This window comes from Colias philodice, chromosome 3 (assembly GCF_061535455.1).
Source record: "Colias philodice isolate Cphi_HAF_F1 chromosome 3, ilColPhil1 Martin Lab GWU primary, whole genome shotgun sequence".
NCBI classification, from domain to species: Eukaryota; Metazoa; Arthropoda; class Insecta; order Lepidoptera; family Pieridae; genus Colias; species Colias philodice.
The window spans coordinates 5690607-5708566 of record NC_143088.1 but is presented as its reverse complement, the minus strand read 5'-3'; the positions used below and the strand labels follow the sequence as shown (position 1 = coordinate 5708566).

General features: G+C 34.5%; 1 protein-coding gene across 4 annotated transcripts; it reads left to right on the top strand.

Moving 5' to 3' along the window:
* Positions 1-229: 229 nt before the first annotated feature.
* LOC149489637 (bromodomain-containing protein 3-like) lies at positions 230-16049 on the top strand. 4 transcript variants are annotated; one of them, XM_089714306.1, is made up of 21 exons: positions 230-372; positions 2131-2192; positions 2328-2473; positions 2552-2608; positions 2789-2959; positions 3039-3233; positions 3314-3580; positions 3729-3827; positions 3915-4064; positions 4143-4322; positions 4415-4662; positions 5302-5630; positions 6371-6592; positions 6952-7110; positions 7192-7314; positions 9104-9220; positions 12419-12486; positions 12568-13614; positions 13703-13845; positions 14085-14268; positions 14839-16049. In XM_089714306.1, exons 3-21 carry the CDS (start codon positions 2429-2431, stop codon positions 14902-14904), a joined length of 3870 nt encoding a protein of 1289 aa, XP_089570432.1. In that variant the 5' UTR covers positions 230-372; positions 2131-2192; positions 2328-2428; the 3' UTR covers positions 14905-16049. The 4 variants fall into 4 exon arrangements, with proteins under 4 accessions (XP_089570432.1, XP_089570431.1, XP_089570433.1 ...); XM_089714305.1 differs by having other exon boundaries at positions 6359-6592; XM_089714307.1 differs by having other exon boundaries at positions 2548-2608; positions 6359-6592.
* The last annotated feature ends 1911 nt before the right edge of the window (positions 16050-17960 follow it).

Here is a 17960-nt window from a genome sequence, read left to right as displayed (position 1 = left end):
ACCAGAAAAATGGATTTTATAAATATTTTGTAGTAAAATTATCGTAATATTTATATTTACAGAAATAAAAAGTGATCATTAAATTTTAGACATGAATATAGACGCTCATCACTTGCTTCGCGCTTGGCGGCCATGTCTGAAGCTCGGTTGTTCTTTAGCGAGTTCGTGTTGTGCTATTCACGGTTTTAATAAAAGGACTGTGTTTATTGTTGGTCTCATACAATGAAATAATAACTATATTTAAGGACTATGAACTTCATTATAAGTGAAGTGTTGGGTAAAATTGGGCAAAACTATAGGAAAAGCTATTGCAGGAGTAACTCCAACATCGTATTTTTAGTTCATCCGCCATATTGGCATTAATATACCTTCGTAAGTCTTTTTTCTTAATTTTAAGCTTTCTTAGGACTTAAATCACTGTATTTTTTTGCTATTTATGTAGTATTTTGTTAGGACTTTACTTATGTATAAAGGTACATTGTGCATGTTACAAATATTAAGAAATTTTCAAGATATTGTTCGTGGCCTCTTTTAGGTAACTGCTAGGAATTATTTTGCACAATTTATTGCATATTTATACGCTTTAAGTTATTAAAACCATATCTTTTGTTTATTTTTACTTAGTTAATTTGTTTCCTACCAATATATGTTTATAAGTAACGTAACTTGTAAGTCGATAAAATAATGTATGTTCTCCCCTATTTTACTCATATTTTCAGTATTGTTTGTATGTTTTCGTTAAAAATAATGGAAATACAATGTTTTTTAACCTTCAATCGTAACTTTTATTCTTACAACAATCCCTTACATCCTGAAATAATGGATTAGTAGAAGGATCATTTCATAGATTGTTCTAGAAGATTGAAACGCATGTTACATACGCTTCGGCGCCAAATTTCTCAAAGTACAGTTTGTTGGATAGATGTAGGTCACCAGAACTTAAAATTTTCTGTTTGTTTTGACTACTTAAAATCATAACTGAGATATACTGATACGGTATATAAACAGGCAAAAATAAACATTCATTCACTTATTAGCCTAGCATTTAGCCAAATACAACGAAAGAACCATTTTTTTCTTCAAAACAAGTGTTTATAAACAAGGCCAATTAATATGTAGGTAGCAGTTGTATAATAATAAATATTATTCAATAGCTATTTTAAACTTAATTTAAAATTTTTAAACACATTCACCAATATCATTTTATTCAAAACCAAAGCATTTATTAAAAAAAAGAAAACATTATAAATTTCTTTTGGCACTTGTTAATAAACTTTAAAGATCACATTTATGTAGGTAACATCATTAAAATGTAAATGTCTTAAAAGGTTTATTATATCGTATTGACAGTAAAATCTATAGTCTAAATCTATTTTAGTATTATAATATTTAATTTGGTGCTTACCAACTTTAAATCAAGAAGCATCTAAAAACTAAATTTTATTAGATTTATTTGATATCTAGAAAACACAGTAGGGTTTCTTTATATGTATGTACATATAAATGAACAAAGTCATTGGCTTCTTATTACCTACATACATTTATATAAAATTGGGGGCTTTTGCATTTGAAATTGAAATGCATTAAACATTTAATTTTTACATCGTGAATGACTGAATAATAGGATTTTAGTGCCATGAAAGTCATGTCTTCTGTAGTACATATTTAGCCACTCAAGGATATATCATGATGAAATGGTCAAATGAGAATTTTTGAAGTTGGTCTAATAGTTCCTGAGATAAGCGCCTTTAAACAAATTATTTAGCTATATTATCTATATAAATAATAATTTGTATTAACAGTCCCCTCTGTTATTTTATAATGTGCATTCATTTTTTAATTTAATTTTATTTTTTTAACTTAAGTAAAGAAGCTATATTTTATGAATTCTTTATAAATAATATAATTGTTAAACGTTGATGATAAAACTTATGACAATCCAAAAGTGCTTGTAGAAGAATCTAATAGAATAAATGTTTGAGTTTGAATTTGAGTTATACATTCAAATTCTCAAATTAGTAGGGAAAGAAATATATAACAAGAATACATGATGGAATATTTATATTGACTGATTAGGATAGAATATGCATAGTTTTATTTAATATAAAAATTAAGTTTCCTTCTTTTCAGAACCTGGCTCACAACTTAGTTGATAAGGAACTGCCAACCACAATCTGATCTTTGCTAGAAAGGTATGTGTTTTATAACGTGTTCATATAATTCATTAATCATTTAGTTAATGATGATTTAACATTTATATTTACTATCAATTACTAAATTTTTTATATCAATGAAAATTTGTTTAAACACTTAATTTATAATTCTAGGTGAAAGTTCTGTTAAATGTATAAAATAAGAAACAGTTAGGTGCAAAAGCACCACTTATTATTATGATAGAAAGGTTTAATGTTAAGAGAGGGTATAGCTGATGCCTCTTAGCCAGAAATTGGATGAGCCTCTTGTTACAATTGAGGTGAGTTTTGATCATTTCAAATGCAAATGCAAATTCTTTAAATAAATTCTACAGTTTTTGCGTAACTTTGGCAGGTAGATTGCTGACTCCAGCACAATGCAGCAGGCAGTTGATCCCCTCGCCACGACTAGCACTGTAAGTATATCTATAAAGTAATGTTAAAAAATTCCTATAAAATGGCTTAGATAATTTTAACTTGGATAACTTAACCTGACTTTTAATATGGTTAAAATGCTTAGCTTTTATATATGGTAATAATCATTTATTACATTTCAATAAGTGTGTGGTTTATTTTATTGTAATGTATACTTACAGCCAGCGGCAGAACCCATCAATGGGACGCCATCGGAGGAGCCTCCGCGTCGACAAGGGCGGATCACCAATCAGCTACAGTTCCTTCAAAAAAATGTCATTAAGGCTGTGTGGAAGCATAAATTTGCATGGCCTTTTCATCAACCTGTAGATGCTAAAAAGTTAAATCTTCCTGTGAGTTACTTTTTTGTACCTATACAATAATGAAACATTAATACTATGAGATAAAACTCATTTTTGCTATTTTTTTTAGGATTACCATAAAATAATTAAAAAGCCTATGGATTTAGGAACTATCAAAAAGAGGTTGGAATCTAATTATTACTACTCTGCTCAGGAATGTATTCAAGATTTTAACACAATGTTCACAAATTGCTATGTTTATAATAAGCCTGGTGAAGATGTAGTTGTAATGGCGCAAACCTTAGAAAAATTGTTCCTAAATCGGGTAAGTAAGAACAAAAGTTAAAAAACAAAAATTCTTTACATTTAAAATTTTTTATACTACATTTATTGCTATGATTCTAGATAGCGCAAATGGATAAAGAGGAGAAAGAAATAGAAGTGCCATCGAACAGTGGTAAGGGAACTGTAAAGAAGAGGTCTGGTGGTTCAAGTGGTGGTGTGCCCGCAAGTAGTGTGTCCACACCGACAGTCGGAGCGCGAAGTACGCCGGTCAAGGCGATCCCCTCAACGCCGCTCCCAGCTTTCGTTGGTTCAACTAACACTACTACAACACCAACGCTTACGGCACCCGCGACACCCCCTGCTACACATGCTGGGCTCCCACAACAGGTGAGATATTGTTGACTTATCTCAGAGTTATTCAAAGTTAATGTGAAAATCAATCATTTATAGTCACTAGATGTGATATTACTTTATTTCAATGTGGCAGATGTTATATACTACTGGATAATATGTTTAATGGAAACTATGTGAACAGGTGGCTACTCAACCCTCAAACTTCCATGTGGCACAAGCTGCACCGCCTCCGGTGTCAACTATGCCAGCAGTTGCACTGTCACAAACTCAACCAGCAAAGGTACATATAATTTTTATGGAAACAGTAACATGTTAATATAAATTTTTTATTTTAAAGTTATATTTCTTAAATATTGTAATGTATTAGGTTAAAAAGGGTGTGAAAAGAAAAGCTGATACTACAACACCTATGGGAAGTTCCTTTGAAGGAGGTTACACAACACCAACTATTGAACAACAGGGTGGGCCAAAACCAGCTAAAATATCAACAAGACGAGAAAGTGGAAGACAGAAAAAGGTTTATTTTCTTAAATTAATGACTGTTATTTTGTTTTCTTATGAGGTTGTATTTTTAATTTATCTATTTTATTTGTAGACGGGTAGAGTTGGCGAAGATGGCTTTAAAATGGGAGGTTTGTCACCAGGAGTGGGTGGTGCAAGTGCATCCCATCATTCTGGTATGACTCCCCAGCTGGCCAAGAGTAAAGAAAAATTATCAGATGCCTTAAAGAGTTGTAATGAAATTTTAAAAGAACTGTTTTCCAAGAAGCATTCTGTAAGTTATTTTTTGGTACTTAGATTCAATGTTTGATTTTTTTTGTCAAAGTGATTCGAGTAATTTGTTTACTTTATCTTTTAAATCCACAGGGTTATGCTTGGCCGTTTTATAAACCTGTAGATGCAGTGTTACTGGGTCTTCATGATTACTTTGACATTATTAAGAAACCTATGGATTTGGGTACAGTTAAGAATAAAATGGATAATAGGGCATACAAAACAGCAGCAGAATTTGCAGCAGATGTTCGTTTAATATTTACAAATTGTTATAAATATAACCCACCTGATCATGATGTTGTCGCAATGGCCCGAAAGTTACAGGATGTATTTGAAATGAGGTAAATTTATATTTTTTATTTCTTAAATGTAACTTTATATTATGGATAGCTTCCAATCTTATATATTAACTAATACCAACCTTTGAGCATATTATAAATAAATAAAATAAATAAATAAATATTATAGGACATTATTACACAAATCGACCTAGTCCCACAGTAAGCTCAATTAAGGCTTGTGTTGTGGGTACTAGGCGACGATAAATATAATATTTAATAAATACATATATAGATAATAATTATACATCTTTTAATAAGTAATTTATTATATTTTTATGTTTAATATAAAAAAAAAATATTAAATGCACATACATACTAGACATATTCTATCAAACAAAAAAAAAAACCACTGCACTATATTTTATTGACCGCCTCCTTGGTTCAGTGGTTGACGCGTGAGCGTAGAACCGAGAGGTCCTGGGTTCGATTCCCGGTGGAGACGAAGAAAAAAAAATGTCTCGGTCTGGCATGACACAGAAGGCTTATCAGCTACTTGTCCATATAGAAAATTGATCAGTGAAACAGATGTATGCATAATGCATCTGCCCCTTACCCCACTAGGGGACACGGGACTTCACTTCTACTATATTTTATTACTCACATTTCAATTTGTTTTAAAGGTGAAATTTTATTTGATAGGTATGCAAAGATCCCTGATGAACCAATACATGCGGGAGTACCTCACATGGATAAGGGTAGCTCTGCATCAAGTTCAGAATCAGGCTCTGAATCCGACTCTGAATCAGATGATTCTGAAGAAGAAAGAAATAATAAAGTAAAATTACTTGAAAAAGAATTACTTGCCCTTCAAGAAAAAATGAGAAAGTTGGTTGAAGAATCAAATAATAAGAAAAAAGCGAAAAAGAAAATAAAAGAAAAGACTAAGAAACAAGTTACTAATAGTGCTGTGCCTAAGACAAATGCTGTGCCTGCTTATACAAAAGTTAATAACATTGGAGATAATTTAGGTACGTTATCATCTGTTTTTTTTATTTTTGTACAATTGACATAAATTTTATTGTGAAATAAATTTTATTATATATGTATTATATTTAAAGACATTTCAAATTTAATGTTATAGTCCTCCAAAATCAATAATCTAAAAAGAAATAATGTAAATTTAATGTATAAAAACATCCAAATTGGACTCGCTGAATGAGTTATATTTTGTGTGTTCTGGATTTTAACACACTAAATTAAAATCATATTATGTATATCCATTGTAAGGATATAATATAGCTTTGAGAGCTCTGCTTCATAAATACGCCGTGGCGATGTATCCAAGGAGAATATTGATATTTAGTGTAGGTACCTAACTCACTTGGCAACGGTTTGGCAACATCGCAAATTTGGACATTTCATATGAACCGTTTGGATTCGTGCGAACGCGGCGTTGCCATGGCTTATTAGTGAGGCAGTGCTCATAACTAGAAGATATGTACTATGATTATGATAAAAATAATTTGAACTAAAAAAAAAAACATATTCTGCTTGAGCCTCTTTTTATGTATCTGTTCCTGTTTCTTAAAATTACATACAATTAATATCTTGGTAAAGTGCAAAAAAGATTAAACTTTATCCATTGCAAAGTAAAGACTGTCTAACATTTCATCTATCTCGTATTAGCGTTATTATCTTTTAACCAAAGCAAAAACGTTTGTAATGCGAATCCACAATAACCAATCGACTGACGTAGAGCACGTTCTAGCGTCGAGCGGGGTCCGCGGCAAGCCGGGCGGCAAGCGCGGCGGCGGCGCGGGCAAGGCGAGCTCGCGCGGCGCGCCGCCCGCCAAGAAGAAGAGCTCCACGCCCGTGGGGGCGCCCGCCGCGCGCCCGCCCTCGCGCAACGACACCGACGAGGAGGACCTCGCCAAGCCCATGTCCTACGACGAGAAGCGCCAGCTCTCGCTCGACATCAACAAGCTGCCAGGTACGTCACGAGACACTTACTATATTATGTTTGTATTGAATCAAGGGAATCTATAAATTCCAGCTTGTTGAAGTGAAACTTCTTTATCGGGGTTGGACAAAAATTTAGTGTAACATTTTTGCGTTACGCCGTACGCGTGACATTTTTGCGTTACGCCGTACGCGTGACATTTTTGCGTTACGCCATACTCGTGACATTTTTAAGGTCATAAAGAAGTTTCACTTCTTACGTGTGTACTCTAGTACACGCTTACATTTTTTTTTATTATTACAGTACACAGACATGAAATGTGTTCTTGATTTGATTATGTGTTACACCTGAATTATTATAAGGTTAATGTATTTTTTTTGTATTTTCAGGTGATAAGCTAGGCAGGGTGGTTCACATAATTCAAAGTCGAGAGCCTTCATTGAGGGACTCCAACCCAGATGAGATTGAAATAGATTTCGAGACCCTTAAGCCGTCCACCCTAAGAGAACTAGAAAACTACGTCGCTTCGTGTCTTCGAAAGAAAACACGTAAGATATTTTACTAAGATTTTGATATTGTTTTGAGATATTGACAAAAAAATGTATTCTAATATTTTTTTTCTTCTATAGATCGAAAGGTTTCTGGTAAGTCTAAAGATGAACAAATGGCTGAAAAGAAACAGGAGCTAGAGAAGAGATTGCAGGATGTCTCAGGCCAATTAGGAACACATAAAAAACAGCAAACTAAAAAAGGTGGGTTTCATTCTATTTTATATTTTTCTTTACCAGATTTATTATATACTGCAAAATATTAAAAATGTCATTATAGCTGTAATAGACCGGGAGATACTGACACAAAATTTCGAGTCATTTGTAACAGGATGGCGGTTCTACAGGGTTCTTAGTACGCAATGACAAAAAGAAAAATGATGGTGTGAACGCTGGTACCGGCGGCTTAGTCGCGTGGGCGTTAGTCGAACTCATCGGAAAATAGCGAAAGTCAAACGATTTGTAACAGTATGGCACTTATTTCTCCTGTAAGTTTGAGGATCAACGAATATAAATACAAAATTTCAAAGATCTAGGTGTTGGAAATCTTCACTTATATAAATTAATAATAAATTTATTTTGCACGCCTCATAAGCGAAGCGTTGAGGTGGGTACTACTGTCACTTCGCGCAAAACATCTGATTTTTCAAACTTAAAATGTCTTTATGTATCATACATTGCACTTGTAAGATAATACATACACACACATATTAAGAAAAAACACTATTTTTAACGTTCATGATATTTTTGATGTCATTTTTGTTATTTAAACTAGTTAAAAAACAGTTTAAAAAAGTTCTGTCTTGGACGTCCGTGTGTCTGTATGTGCGGATCCTTTTTCTTGTTAACACGATAGCGACCGAAATACTTTACTAATCGAGTCTTTTTTTTTCTCTTCCGCTTGAGTATGCTCAGGAATAGAACCCTTTCATTTTTCAGGGTCTGATTCGATGTGGTTTAATTGTTATTAAATAAACAAAAATAATAATTAATAAATATTTATTAAAAAAAAAATATGAGGCGTGCACTTTTGGATTTTCCAAATTATTTCAAGTATGACAGCACTTTTTCCCCTACTAGAAGTATGGCAAATATAATAATGGTCACATTTTATCAAATACTCTCCAAAAAGCCAAATGCAATACTGGTACAAAAAGATAGGCGAAATAAAAAAAATTTGCAGATTTTCGGCGGTATGGCGACCATTTGGAATCGTCCGAAAAGTATGGCATGGCGATTTTCGTAAATGGCTGCACGACGATGGTTACCTGTGCAAAAGTTAGCTTGGTACAAATGGTTGAATAATTGTTTTTTTTAAATCGGTATGGCGGGCTGTAAGATATACCGGAAAAGTATGGCATGACACTACCGCCTACTTCTTTTTTATGGGCTATCGGTAAATTCTAAAATTTTTGTGTTACAAATCGTTTGACTTTCGCTATTTTTCCGACGAGTTCGACTAACGCCCACGCGACTAACCCACCGGTACCAGCGTTCACACCATCATTTTTCTTTTTGTCATTGCGTACTAAGACCCCTGTAGAACCGCCATCCTGTTACAAATGACTCGAAATTTTGTGTCAGTATCTCCCGGTCTATAAGTGACATGTGATGACACGAATTCGTTATAAATTAGACCACTCTTATTTGTATGCAATCTTCCAATAGCATTTCTCTCTATCGCCGCTATAATAAACAGTATCGTCGTACGCGCGATTGTATAACGTATGGTACTAACCACAGAACATATAAAACAGGTTATGAGCACTGCTCACATCATCATCATGCGTATGATTCGTTCCATTTTAAATCGCGTGATCGCGCGGCGCTATGATTGGCTAGATTTGAAATTGCAAATATGTGCGTAAGCGGACTTGCGTGGACTTGGCCACACCCACAGGCGACACCGGTTCTTATAGGAACGGCGAATTATTGCCATTCTAACCTCTTTTATATGTTCTGTGGTACTAAGTATCGATTGCATTGCCAACAGAGGGGTGCAAGGACGGGCTGGGCGGGGGCATGTCGTCGTCGTCCAGCTCGTCGGACTCGTCCAACTCGTCGTCCAGCACCGACACGAGCTCGTCCGACAGCAGCGACAGCGAAGCAGGTTAGACCGACTCACTCGCCTCTCGGCCCGAATGTAACATACGACTTAGCTTAGGATCCACTTGCATTTAAGAGCCGACTAGCCGTCGCGAAGCTCGCGCGTGCCCAGCGCCCGAGATCTATTGAGTAGTTTTAGGTTATTGGCAATTTTACATTAGATGTGTGAAGAAACTGAATTTAAAATACAGTATTTTAAAATACGACTGATTGTGGATGGTTCTCTGTTTCTTCATTGATGAAATGCGATAATGCAATTTTTATATGTTATTCTAGTCTGAAAATATAATGTGACAGCATGAATGTTTTGAGAATGGTAAAAGATTCGACTCTTGTGATTCAGATCATCTCACACTCGGAATTTGGTTGTAGTTTAATGGGACTGATTGCATAGATAGTAGGATAATTCTATCTAGTACAGGTTGTTTATGGTTTTTTAATTATCTTTTATTTATTAATCTATTATTTATTTACTAAACTTATTTTTTGGCAGATTTCTTTTCAAAAATAAATGAACAGGAGTACTTTCCGTTTGTATAATTTGTCTTTTTACAATAACATCATACATCTACTGAGTAAAGTTTTATAACATTCTTTTTTTTTAATTACGTAAACTGATTATTACTTCTACTTTCCTACTTTGAGGTATGTGATGTTATGTTTTATTGTTTTAATAAATGAAAACGAATGATGTCTTTCTGTGATACACATGAATTAAGGGTATACTAAAAATATGATCAGGTATTTTAAAAGTTCGTAAAGACAGATTCCGGTAAAGGCACAAACGTATCGGTAGTTAGTCGGAAGGAGAAGCCAGCTTTGGTGTGCGCTGACACTCGTAACCGGTGCCGGTAAGGTGAATTGTTTTTTGGTTTGCTTCTATGAACCAATAGGAAATACCTTTTCACATTAATATTTTTAACTATATCATGTCCTCAATGCGGTGTCGTTTCATTTGCATCTTAAAATATTGAATATCTGTATTGCGTATCGGAAACTTCAGATCTCACGGTTACTAATCGCTTTTGGGTGTGAATTCTGGCTATGAGTGAGTGCCATGCGGTAGTAGCGCAGGATACGTAGTGCAGGCGGCGTGCGCACAGCGGGCGCGCGCGCAGCGAGTCGCGCGCCACACGCCGCCACACGCCGCCACACGCCGCCACGCGCCGCCGCACGCCGCCACACGTCCCGCCACACGTATTGCAAACAATTGTGTAAGGACGGATACCATGCTGGCAAGCAAACGTAGCTTCGTTCATGTTCTGACTCAATCTGTCGCCACGAGGATATTAATGTGACATGTTGTAGTTAAAAATTTTACTCATTGAAAAGGTATCGTTTATTGGTGATCGCCTGATGTTCGTATGCTTGCTCCCAAATTGAATACGTGTTGCCGAAACATTAACGACAATGAGAAATACTAAAGCTGGCCTCCTTCCTTTCACAAATTGTTTGCAAACATTGATACGATTGATTGATGCAAAATACGTTGTATTTTCGTGGATTATATTATGTTATATTGTATTACATTTTAATGTACGGCCTAAGACAGAATTTTATAAATATTGTGTTCTACAGCTGGATTTCTGTTTAGCTTTTAATTTTACAAAAATGTCAAACTTAGAAGGAGGGAGGATATCGGTGCAATACTTTGCATAATCATATGGATAGGTGCTTCAGAAAAACTACAGTATGTTTTAATATGAAAGAATAGCATATTTGAACCCTACTTTATAAAGATAAATAATAGGCATCTATAAACTGAAAATTGAAGTGGTTATAAATCATAATTTGTAGCAATGGCGACAAAAAGCAAGAATTAAGGTGTTTACAATATTAGTAAAAATTACTATGTATCACCAACTATTCTATGATCCTGTCTTAGTATAATTATTATTTTTAATATATTAGAGGGATTAGATCCTCTAAATTGTTGTCACTACATTGATAGTTTTATTTATTTAACATAAAATTATTTAAAGAGTATATAACATTTTAAAAGAAAAAGGGACAAATTAATAATAATTTAATCGTCTGTTTTTTTATACATATTTTTTTACATACATTTACTTCCCTCTACTCAGTGTTAGGAAGAACTATTACCACTTAAGTGTCTTTAGTATATAGGGTTATAAATACAATTTTTTTAAATAATGATAAAATATATTTATAAATGGTATTGTACGTTTATAAATTTGAAGAAGTAAAATATTGTAAATTGCAGCTACGTCTGTCGACGTCTTAATGTATTCATATTTAAGTGCTATTTTATGTATAGTGAACAGAATCTTATTTTATTATATGAACCGAATTGGTCAAACAGTATTTCTCTGTTTTTTAGAATATGTTAGCCATTGACGATTGTACATTCCTATTGAATAAAATATAAGAATTTTAACATTTAAACATTTTTAACGCACTTTTAAAATAAACACGTTTTGCCCAAGTACAATTATAATTGAGATCTTTTTATTCATTAGCGATAGTTCACAATTTTAAAAGGCAGAGATGTCCGACGCTTATTTAGTTTATTTTTCATAATATACTCGTACTGCTATAGCTTATACCTTTAAGTAGAGATTGATTGATATATGGTTTTTTGTACTTTAACTTTACCTCTGCCCTAGTTTATTTATTTACGGCTTCTTGAACAGCACTGAGTTTATCTACATACCTTTACAAAGTGATCATGTATGTACTTGTAGATTGGCTTAAAATGACATAGGTGTAACAATATTAGGTGGAAATGTATTTGGTACAATTAATGCAAGTGTTGTTTGTATTGATGTAGCATTTAAAAAGTGAAAAGTGTAAACAGAATACACAATGTGTAACAAATTTTGTATAAGTTTTAATCAATCAATTATCATGACTTGTAATGTTTAGGTTTACTAGTAATAAAACTTTGTATATAATTCAACATAATATAATAAAAAATTAAGTAAAAACCTAAACCTGCAAATATATAGTTTTTTTTTTGTTATTCCCTGAGACCTGAAGTTTCTATGTATAAATAAATAATTATTCTGCGAATGAAACATAAATGCGCATTGAAGCGAACACGCACCGAGTGTCAGAACATCAAAGCTAGAATTAAAATTCTTTGTGAAACATAATCAATGAGTAAGTATTTATATAAAGTTAAATAATCATTGACTACATGTGGCATAGAGTGCTGACGACAACACTATTTTATTTTCAGGCACAAATGTGGGGAAACAAAAGAAAAAAGTTAAAAAGCAAGCTCATCAGCTACCATCATCACAACCTGTAAGCCTCGATTAATTTTCTATTTTATTTTGAGCTTTCTTTTGTTGTAAAGGTTTATTATAAATATTATTATATTTTCAGAAAACGATCACACCGGTCGTAGCCCCAGTAACAGCACCGCCTGTTGTGCCACCCGTCACTAACGAGTTACCACCGACACAAGTTCCTGCAGAAGTCAAAGAAGTTCCAGAAGTGACACCCTCTCCAGCCATTGAATTGAAAAATCCACCAGTAGCTTCAGCGCCAATGACTAATCCCGTGCCAGCTACTATTTATCCCCCAATTAGTAATTTGCCAGATTCATCTAATGTCCCTATAGTGCGAGAAAGTGAAAATTTGAAACCTCTTAAAATGGAGCCTAGAAATGGACTCGACAAAGTGGATACGTCACATTACATAGATCCAATAGAGCGTTCATTGGCAAACATAGAACGCAGTTTGCAAGCAGATGTGCCTATGGATGTCAGCGTTAGTGCTTCGGAATCGTCGATGCGCCTCGATGACTTTAATTTATCTAAACCTTCTATAATGCCCGATCCCTCTCATCATAATTTAATGGCACAACTTGGTGGTTTAACAGATATGACTCACGTATCAGAACCCATTAAAAGCGAAATGTATCTTCCACCCGCCCACAATGGTTTCGTAGAGAAGAATATGCAACATGAACGTGAAATGTTAGGGCCTGATATGAATCCTAACATTACGAGCATGTCGTCCGCGCCACCCGTGTCTTCTATTTTTGATCCAGTATACACGGCGCCGCACACGCACCCTATAACAGCACAAGCACATTTAAATATGCCAAATGTACCTAACATGATTGCTCCTGCCATAAAAAAGGAGGAAGTGAAACCTCTACTTACGCCTAAGCCCATTGAAGATCTTATGAGAGTACCGAATGTTACTACAAATAACATGTCCGATCGGGTGAAATATGAAATGGATAAAAAAATGGAAGATGCAAAAAATTCAAGCTTTGCCCAAGCATTTAAAGTCAAACAAGAACAAAATTTAAAGAATGCAAGCTCATGGTCCTCTTTAGCGCAAGCTGGAAGTCCTCAAAGTGTCCCAACGATAGGCACAAATAATCAAATAAAACAGAAACCAGTCATGGATAGTTTTCAAGTGAGTATATTATCTAAAATAAAAATATTATTTATAAATCATAAGGTTGAATTAGTATCGATAATTAATATTTAATATCTATTCTCAGGCTTTTAAGAAACAAGCCCGAGAGAAGATAGATCGGCAAAGAGCACTTATAGAACAGCAGGAATTGAGAAGAAAAGAACAAGCCGAAAGAGAGAGGCAAAGGCAAGAAACCGAAAGACGGCATCCTGAAGAGGAGAAAATAAGGTACAAATACATTTAAACCGAAATATCTTAATAATTTCCATAAACAATTTCAAAAATGAGTGCAAAGGAACTTGAAAACTTTGATTATGTTTACATATTTTTTATTAAACTTAACTTTAAACGACGTAACATAAATTAATTTTTAAAGCTTATATGTAAAAAAAACCGTAACGCGATAATGAGCAAAAAATAGCAGTATATGAGCTGGGAAAATAATGCGTGTCGTGTGTCGTTCTTAGGGCCGTAGCGAGCGTGCGCAAGCCGGAGAGCGCGGAGGTGGCGTCGCCGAGCGTGTCACCGGTGGCGCGCGGGTCGCCGCCCGCCGCCGCCGCCGCCGTACCCGCCGCCGCGCCCGACAAGCCGCCCGCCTCCGAGCGCGACCGCCAGCGCCAGCGCGAGCAGGAGCGCCGCCGCCGGGAGGCGGTACGTATCATATATTTTTTTTTATAGTGGAGAATGCATTTAGGCATACCCAGGGCACTCGGGGAGAGAGCCCTGGGTTATGTCGGACTCACCCTGCTGAGTGCAGGGTCCTACCGACTAAACTCCACTGTGTTCCGCCGTGCCGCTTTATTGACGGGGCCGCGGGTATTCGGTAGAACCGCGTCTGCAGACAGGTACGTATCATATTGAGCCAATCTATTGTCAACTCGCTGTCCTGGAAATTCACATTGGAATAATATGTTCCACTGCTGTAAATAGTTGATTATGTCACCGTCTAACCTATCTTCCGACACAAATCTTAATATATATAAGTCTCGTGTCACAATGTTTGTCCTCAATGGACTCCTAAACCACTTAACCGATTATAATAAAATTCGCACACCATGTGCAGTTCAATCCAACTTGATAGATAGAGATATCAAATTGCAAACTAATTGATAAGTACGAGGCTTCTGAGATTGGATTTGTTTATTGTAAATACTCATGTTAATCATTTTAAATGTTTGTATATAATGCAATGTGTATTAACTAATAAATCATTTTTTACAGATGGCCGGACAGATAGACATGAATATGCAGAGCGATCTTATGGCTGCCTTTGAAGAATCCTTGTAAATTACATGGACAAATGTATTTCTTGTAAATATGAGTATATAAAATATTATCAATGCAATTTATACTTAATAGTGACAGAATGACACCTGAGTGATTTTGTGACTCGTTTTGTGTGTGGAATTGTTGACTAACATGTGGTTAAGTGCTGTGAATAGATATATTTACTAAAGTTAAAACTGTTGTACCGTCGTTCGGCGCAGTCGCGCGCAATGGGTCTCGCGAGGGGTTGCATTTTAATGTAATGTGTAATAAGTTTGTATGCAAGTTCTCGGTGTAAACTCTCTTTACATTCGTAAGCCTATATATTTATATTTTGTTCTAGAAGCGTCTTCTACCTTCCAATTTGTTTTATAGTATGTACTAATTAAAAGTAGTAATTTGAAATATTAAAAAATCAAAAAAATTATTTTATATAATTCATAAATAGACGAATCAGCTTATTATGAAACCATGAACTCTGTTAATTTCCATGCATTTTCTCATTGCATGGCGGTTTCTTCCTTATTTCTTTAAAATAGCGTAAATTATTATCATGTAATCTAATGAAATAAATTTTACATTAATCAATATGCAATGTGAAAATGGCGTGTTAAGTGTTTTAATATTAAGTGAAATTTCTGTTACGTGTTCGATTTTTGATAAATTTTCTTAATGTTAGTAGATTTTTTATCAGTCTGTCAACGACAAGCAGATCAAATGTCATACATTTGATTTGAAATATATTTATTTTACATTGGAACATGTCTTTTTATGTTTTGTAGTTAGTTAACTCCAGTGGGAAATTTTAGTAAAGTATTATCAACTTTCAGTGTGAATATTACCTGCAATACAGACTCCAAAACGAAATATTGTATATAATTAATAAGCAAATTTTATTTGAAGTCACTAACTAAACCTCGAAACAAAATTGTAGATAATAAATAAAGTAAAATATAATGACATTCCATAATGTAATCTGTTGTTTAAATTGATGTACAAAAACACATAACCACTTCGAGATCCAAAATATGTCCAAAAGCCTTCATCAAGTAGAAAATTTGAAGTATGGCGTAGGGACATACTTTGGATTAGAACTGTATTTCGTTTTACTTTAAAAATATTTGTATATCTCAACTTATAGTTTTATTAAATTATCTAACAACAAATGGTAAAATAATTCATATTTTAGTCCCTGAGTAGCTCCTTTAATATAATTAATTTTTTTGATGTGACAACTAGGGCATGCACCCGGGTTTACCCGGTTCCGAAAAACCCGGGTAAACCCGGGTTTTTTGATGATCTTGAGAACCGGGTCTGAATAGTATGAAACCCGGTTCTCCCGGTTCCGACCAAAATATTAAAATATAAAGTATTATTTATATTTTGCTGCATTATTTTAACAAATTTATTGTATCTGGCAACGTCAGACTCACGTGCATCGCGAATTTTCGTGCCACGCCTCAAGCGTGGCTCCGATTGGTTGTCTAACCTTAGATGCTATAAGTTTCCTACGGTTGTATTGCCAAAAAAAATTAGGCTTCGAAAATGACAAAAATTAGGCTACAGAAATATTTTTATTAGATTTCTCGTGAATTTGAAAAGCTGTTAATTTTACTGATTCATATAATGATCGAGTCATGTTTTTGTTTTTGGTATCAAGCTGAAATTTATATCGAATACTCAAGTCTTCGGTCCCTTTTATGTGAAAAAGTCGAACTCACAAGCCAACGCATCAAAAGCCGTAAATGCTGAAAATTTTCGCAAATTTCGACATTCGCGTGGGACTCAAAACCTACAGCTGGGTACTTTTCATGTTTTTATGTGATACTAGCGGTCCGCCCCGGCTTCGCCCGTGGTACATATTTACGTTTTCTCTACATAAAAACCATCCTCGTACTTCAAGGAATATAATAAAAAAAGAATTATCGAAATCGGTTCAGCCGTTCTCGAGTTATGCGCTTACCAACACATTTTGCGATTCATTTTTATATATAAGATTATGATAACAAGAGCGCCGAGACAACCGTCAAAACGCTAAGGAATAGAATACGCTATCGATACAAATTGACATAAGCGTATGATGTTTTGCCTAAGGATTCGGTCACACTACCAACGACGACGACGACCACGAACAAAATTTTCATCCAGTCGAAATTAAATAAATTGTGCAAAACACAATTAAAACAATTTTTTCGAGATCAATGGATAAAAAAATAGGTTTTTCATAGAAACGGTAACTAGCTCCTAGGAAAAAATGTATTTAACCTTTTTTATAGATAATTTTATGATGTACAATTTTGGTTCCAGGTGATTGTATGATAATTGATAAACTTACCGTCTCGGCGAAAATCGCAAAAAAAACTATTTTTTTATTAATTGACCTCGAATTAATTTTTTTCCGAGTACCGTAATGACGGGAGATTTAAATATTTTATTTTGAATAAATTTTGGCAAGATTTGAATTTTGGTCGTGGTCGTCATCGTCGTTGGTAGTGTGGCCGAACCATTACCAAAATATCATGAGCTTATGTCAATAATTAGCTTTAGCAATTTCTATTCCTTGGCGATACTGACGTTTGACTAAGGGCCAAGGTACTTTTATAAGACTGATAAATAAAGAGAAGTATTGAAATTTTGTTTCTTTATTAATTTAGGGCCGATTTTTCAATGCTTGGATAAAACTTATCCGTTCAATAAAGTATTACACGATAATATTAAAATGTTACGTAAACTGTCAAATACGGGCAATTAGAATACGTTTTTAAAATGGTAGTTTTATACATTATCCGACGAATAAGTTTTATCCAAGCATTGAAAAATCGGCCCTTAATCAAATAAGACACAAACCGCGTAAAATAAAAGGCCTATCAGGTACTTTTACAGTTACATTTGTTTAATTTCGTATTTTTTCCGAAGTATTATAAAAGAACCGGGTAACCCGGTTCTACCCGGTTCTGAGCTCGATTTGGAACCGGGTTTCAGAAACTTGGAACCGGATCCGGTTCTGCATGCCCTAGTGACAACACATTACTTTGAGAATAAAATATATACTTATTATAGAAAACTCGATGGCTAAA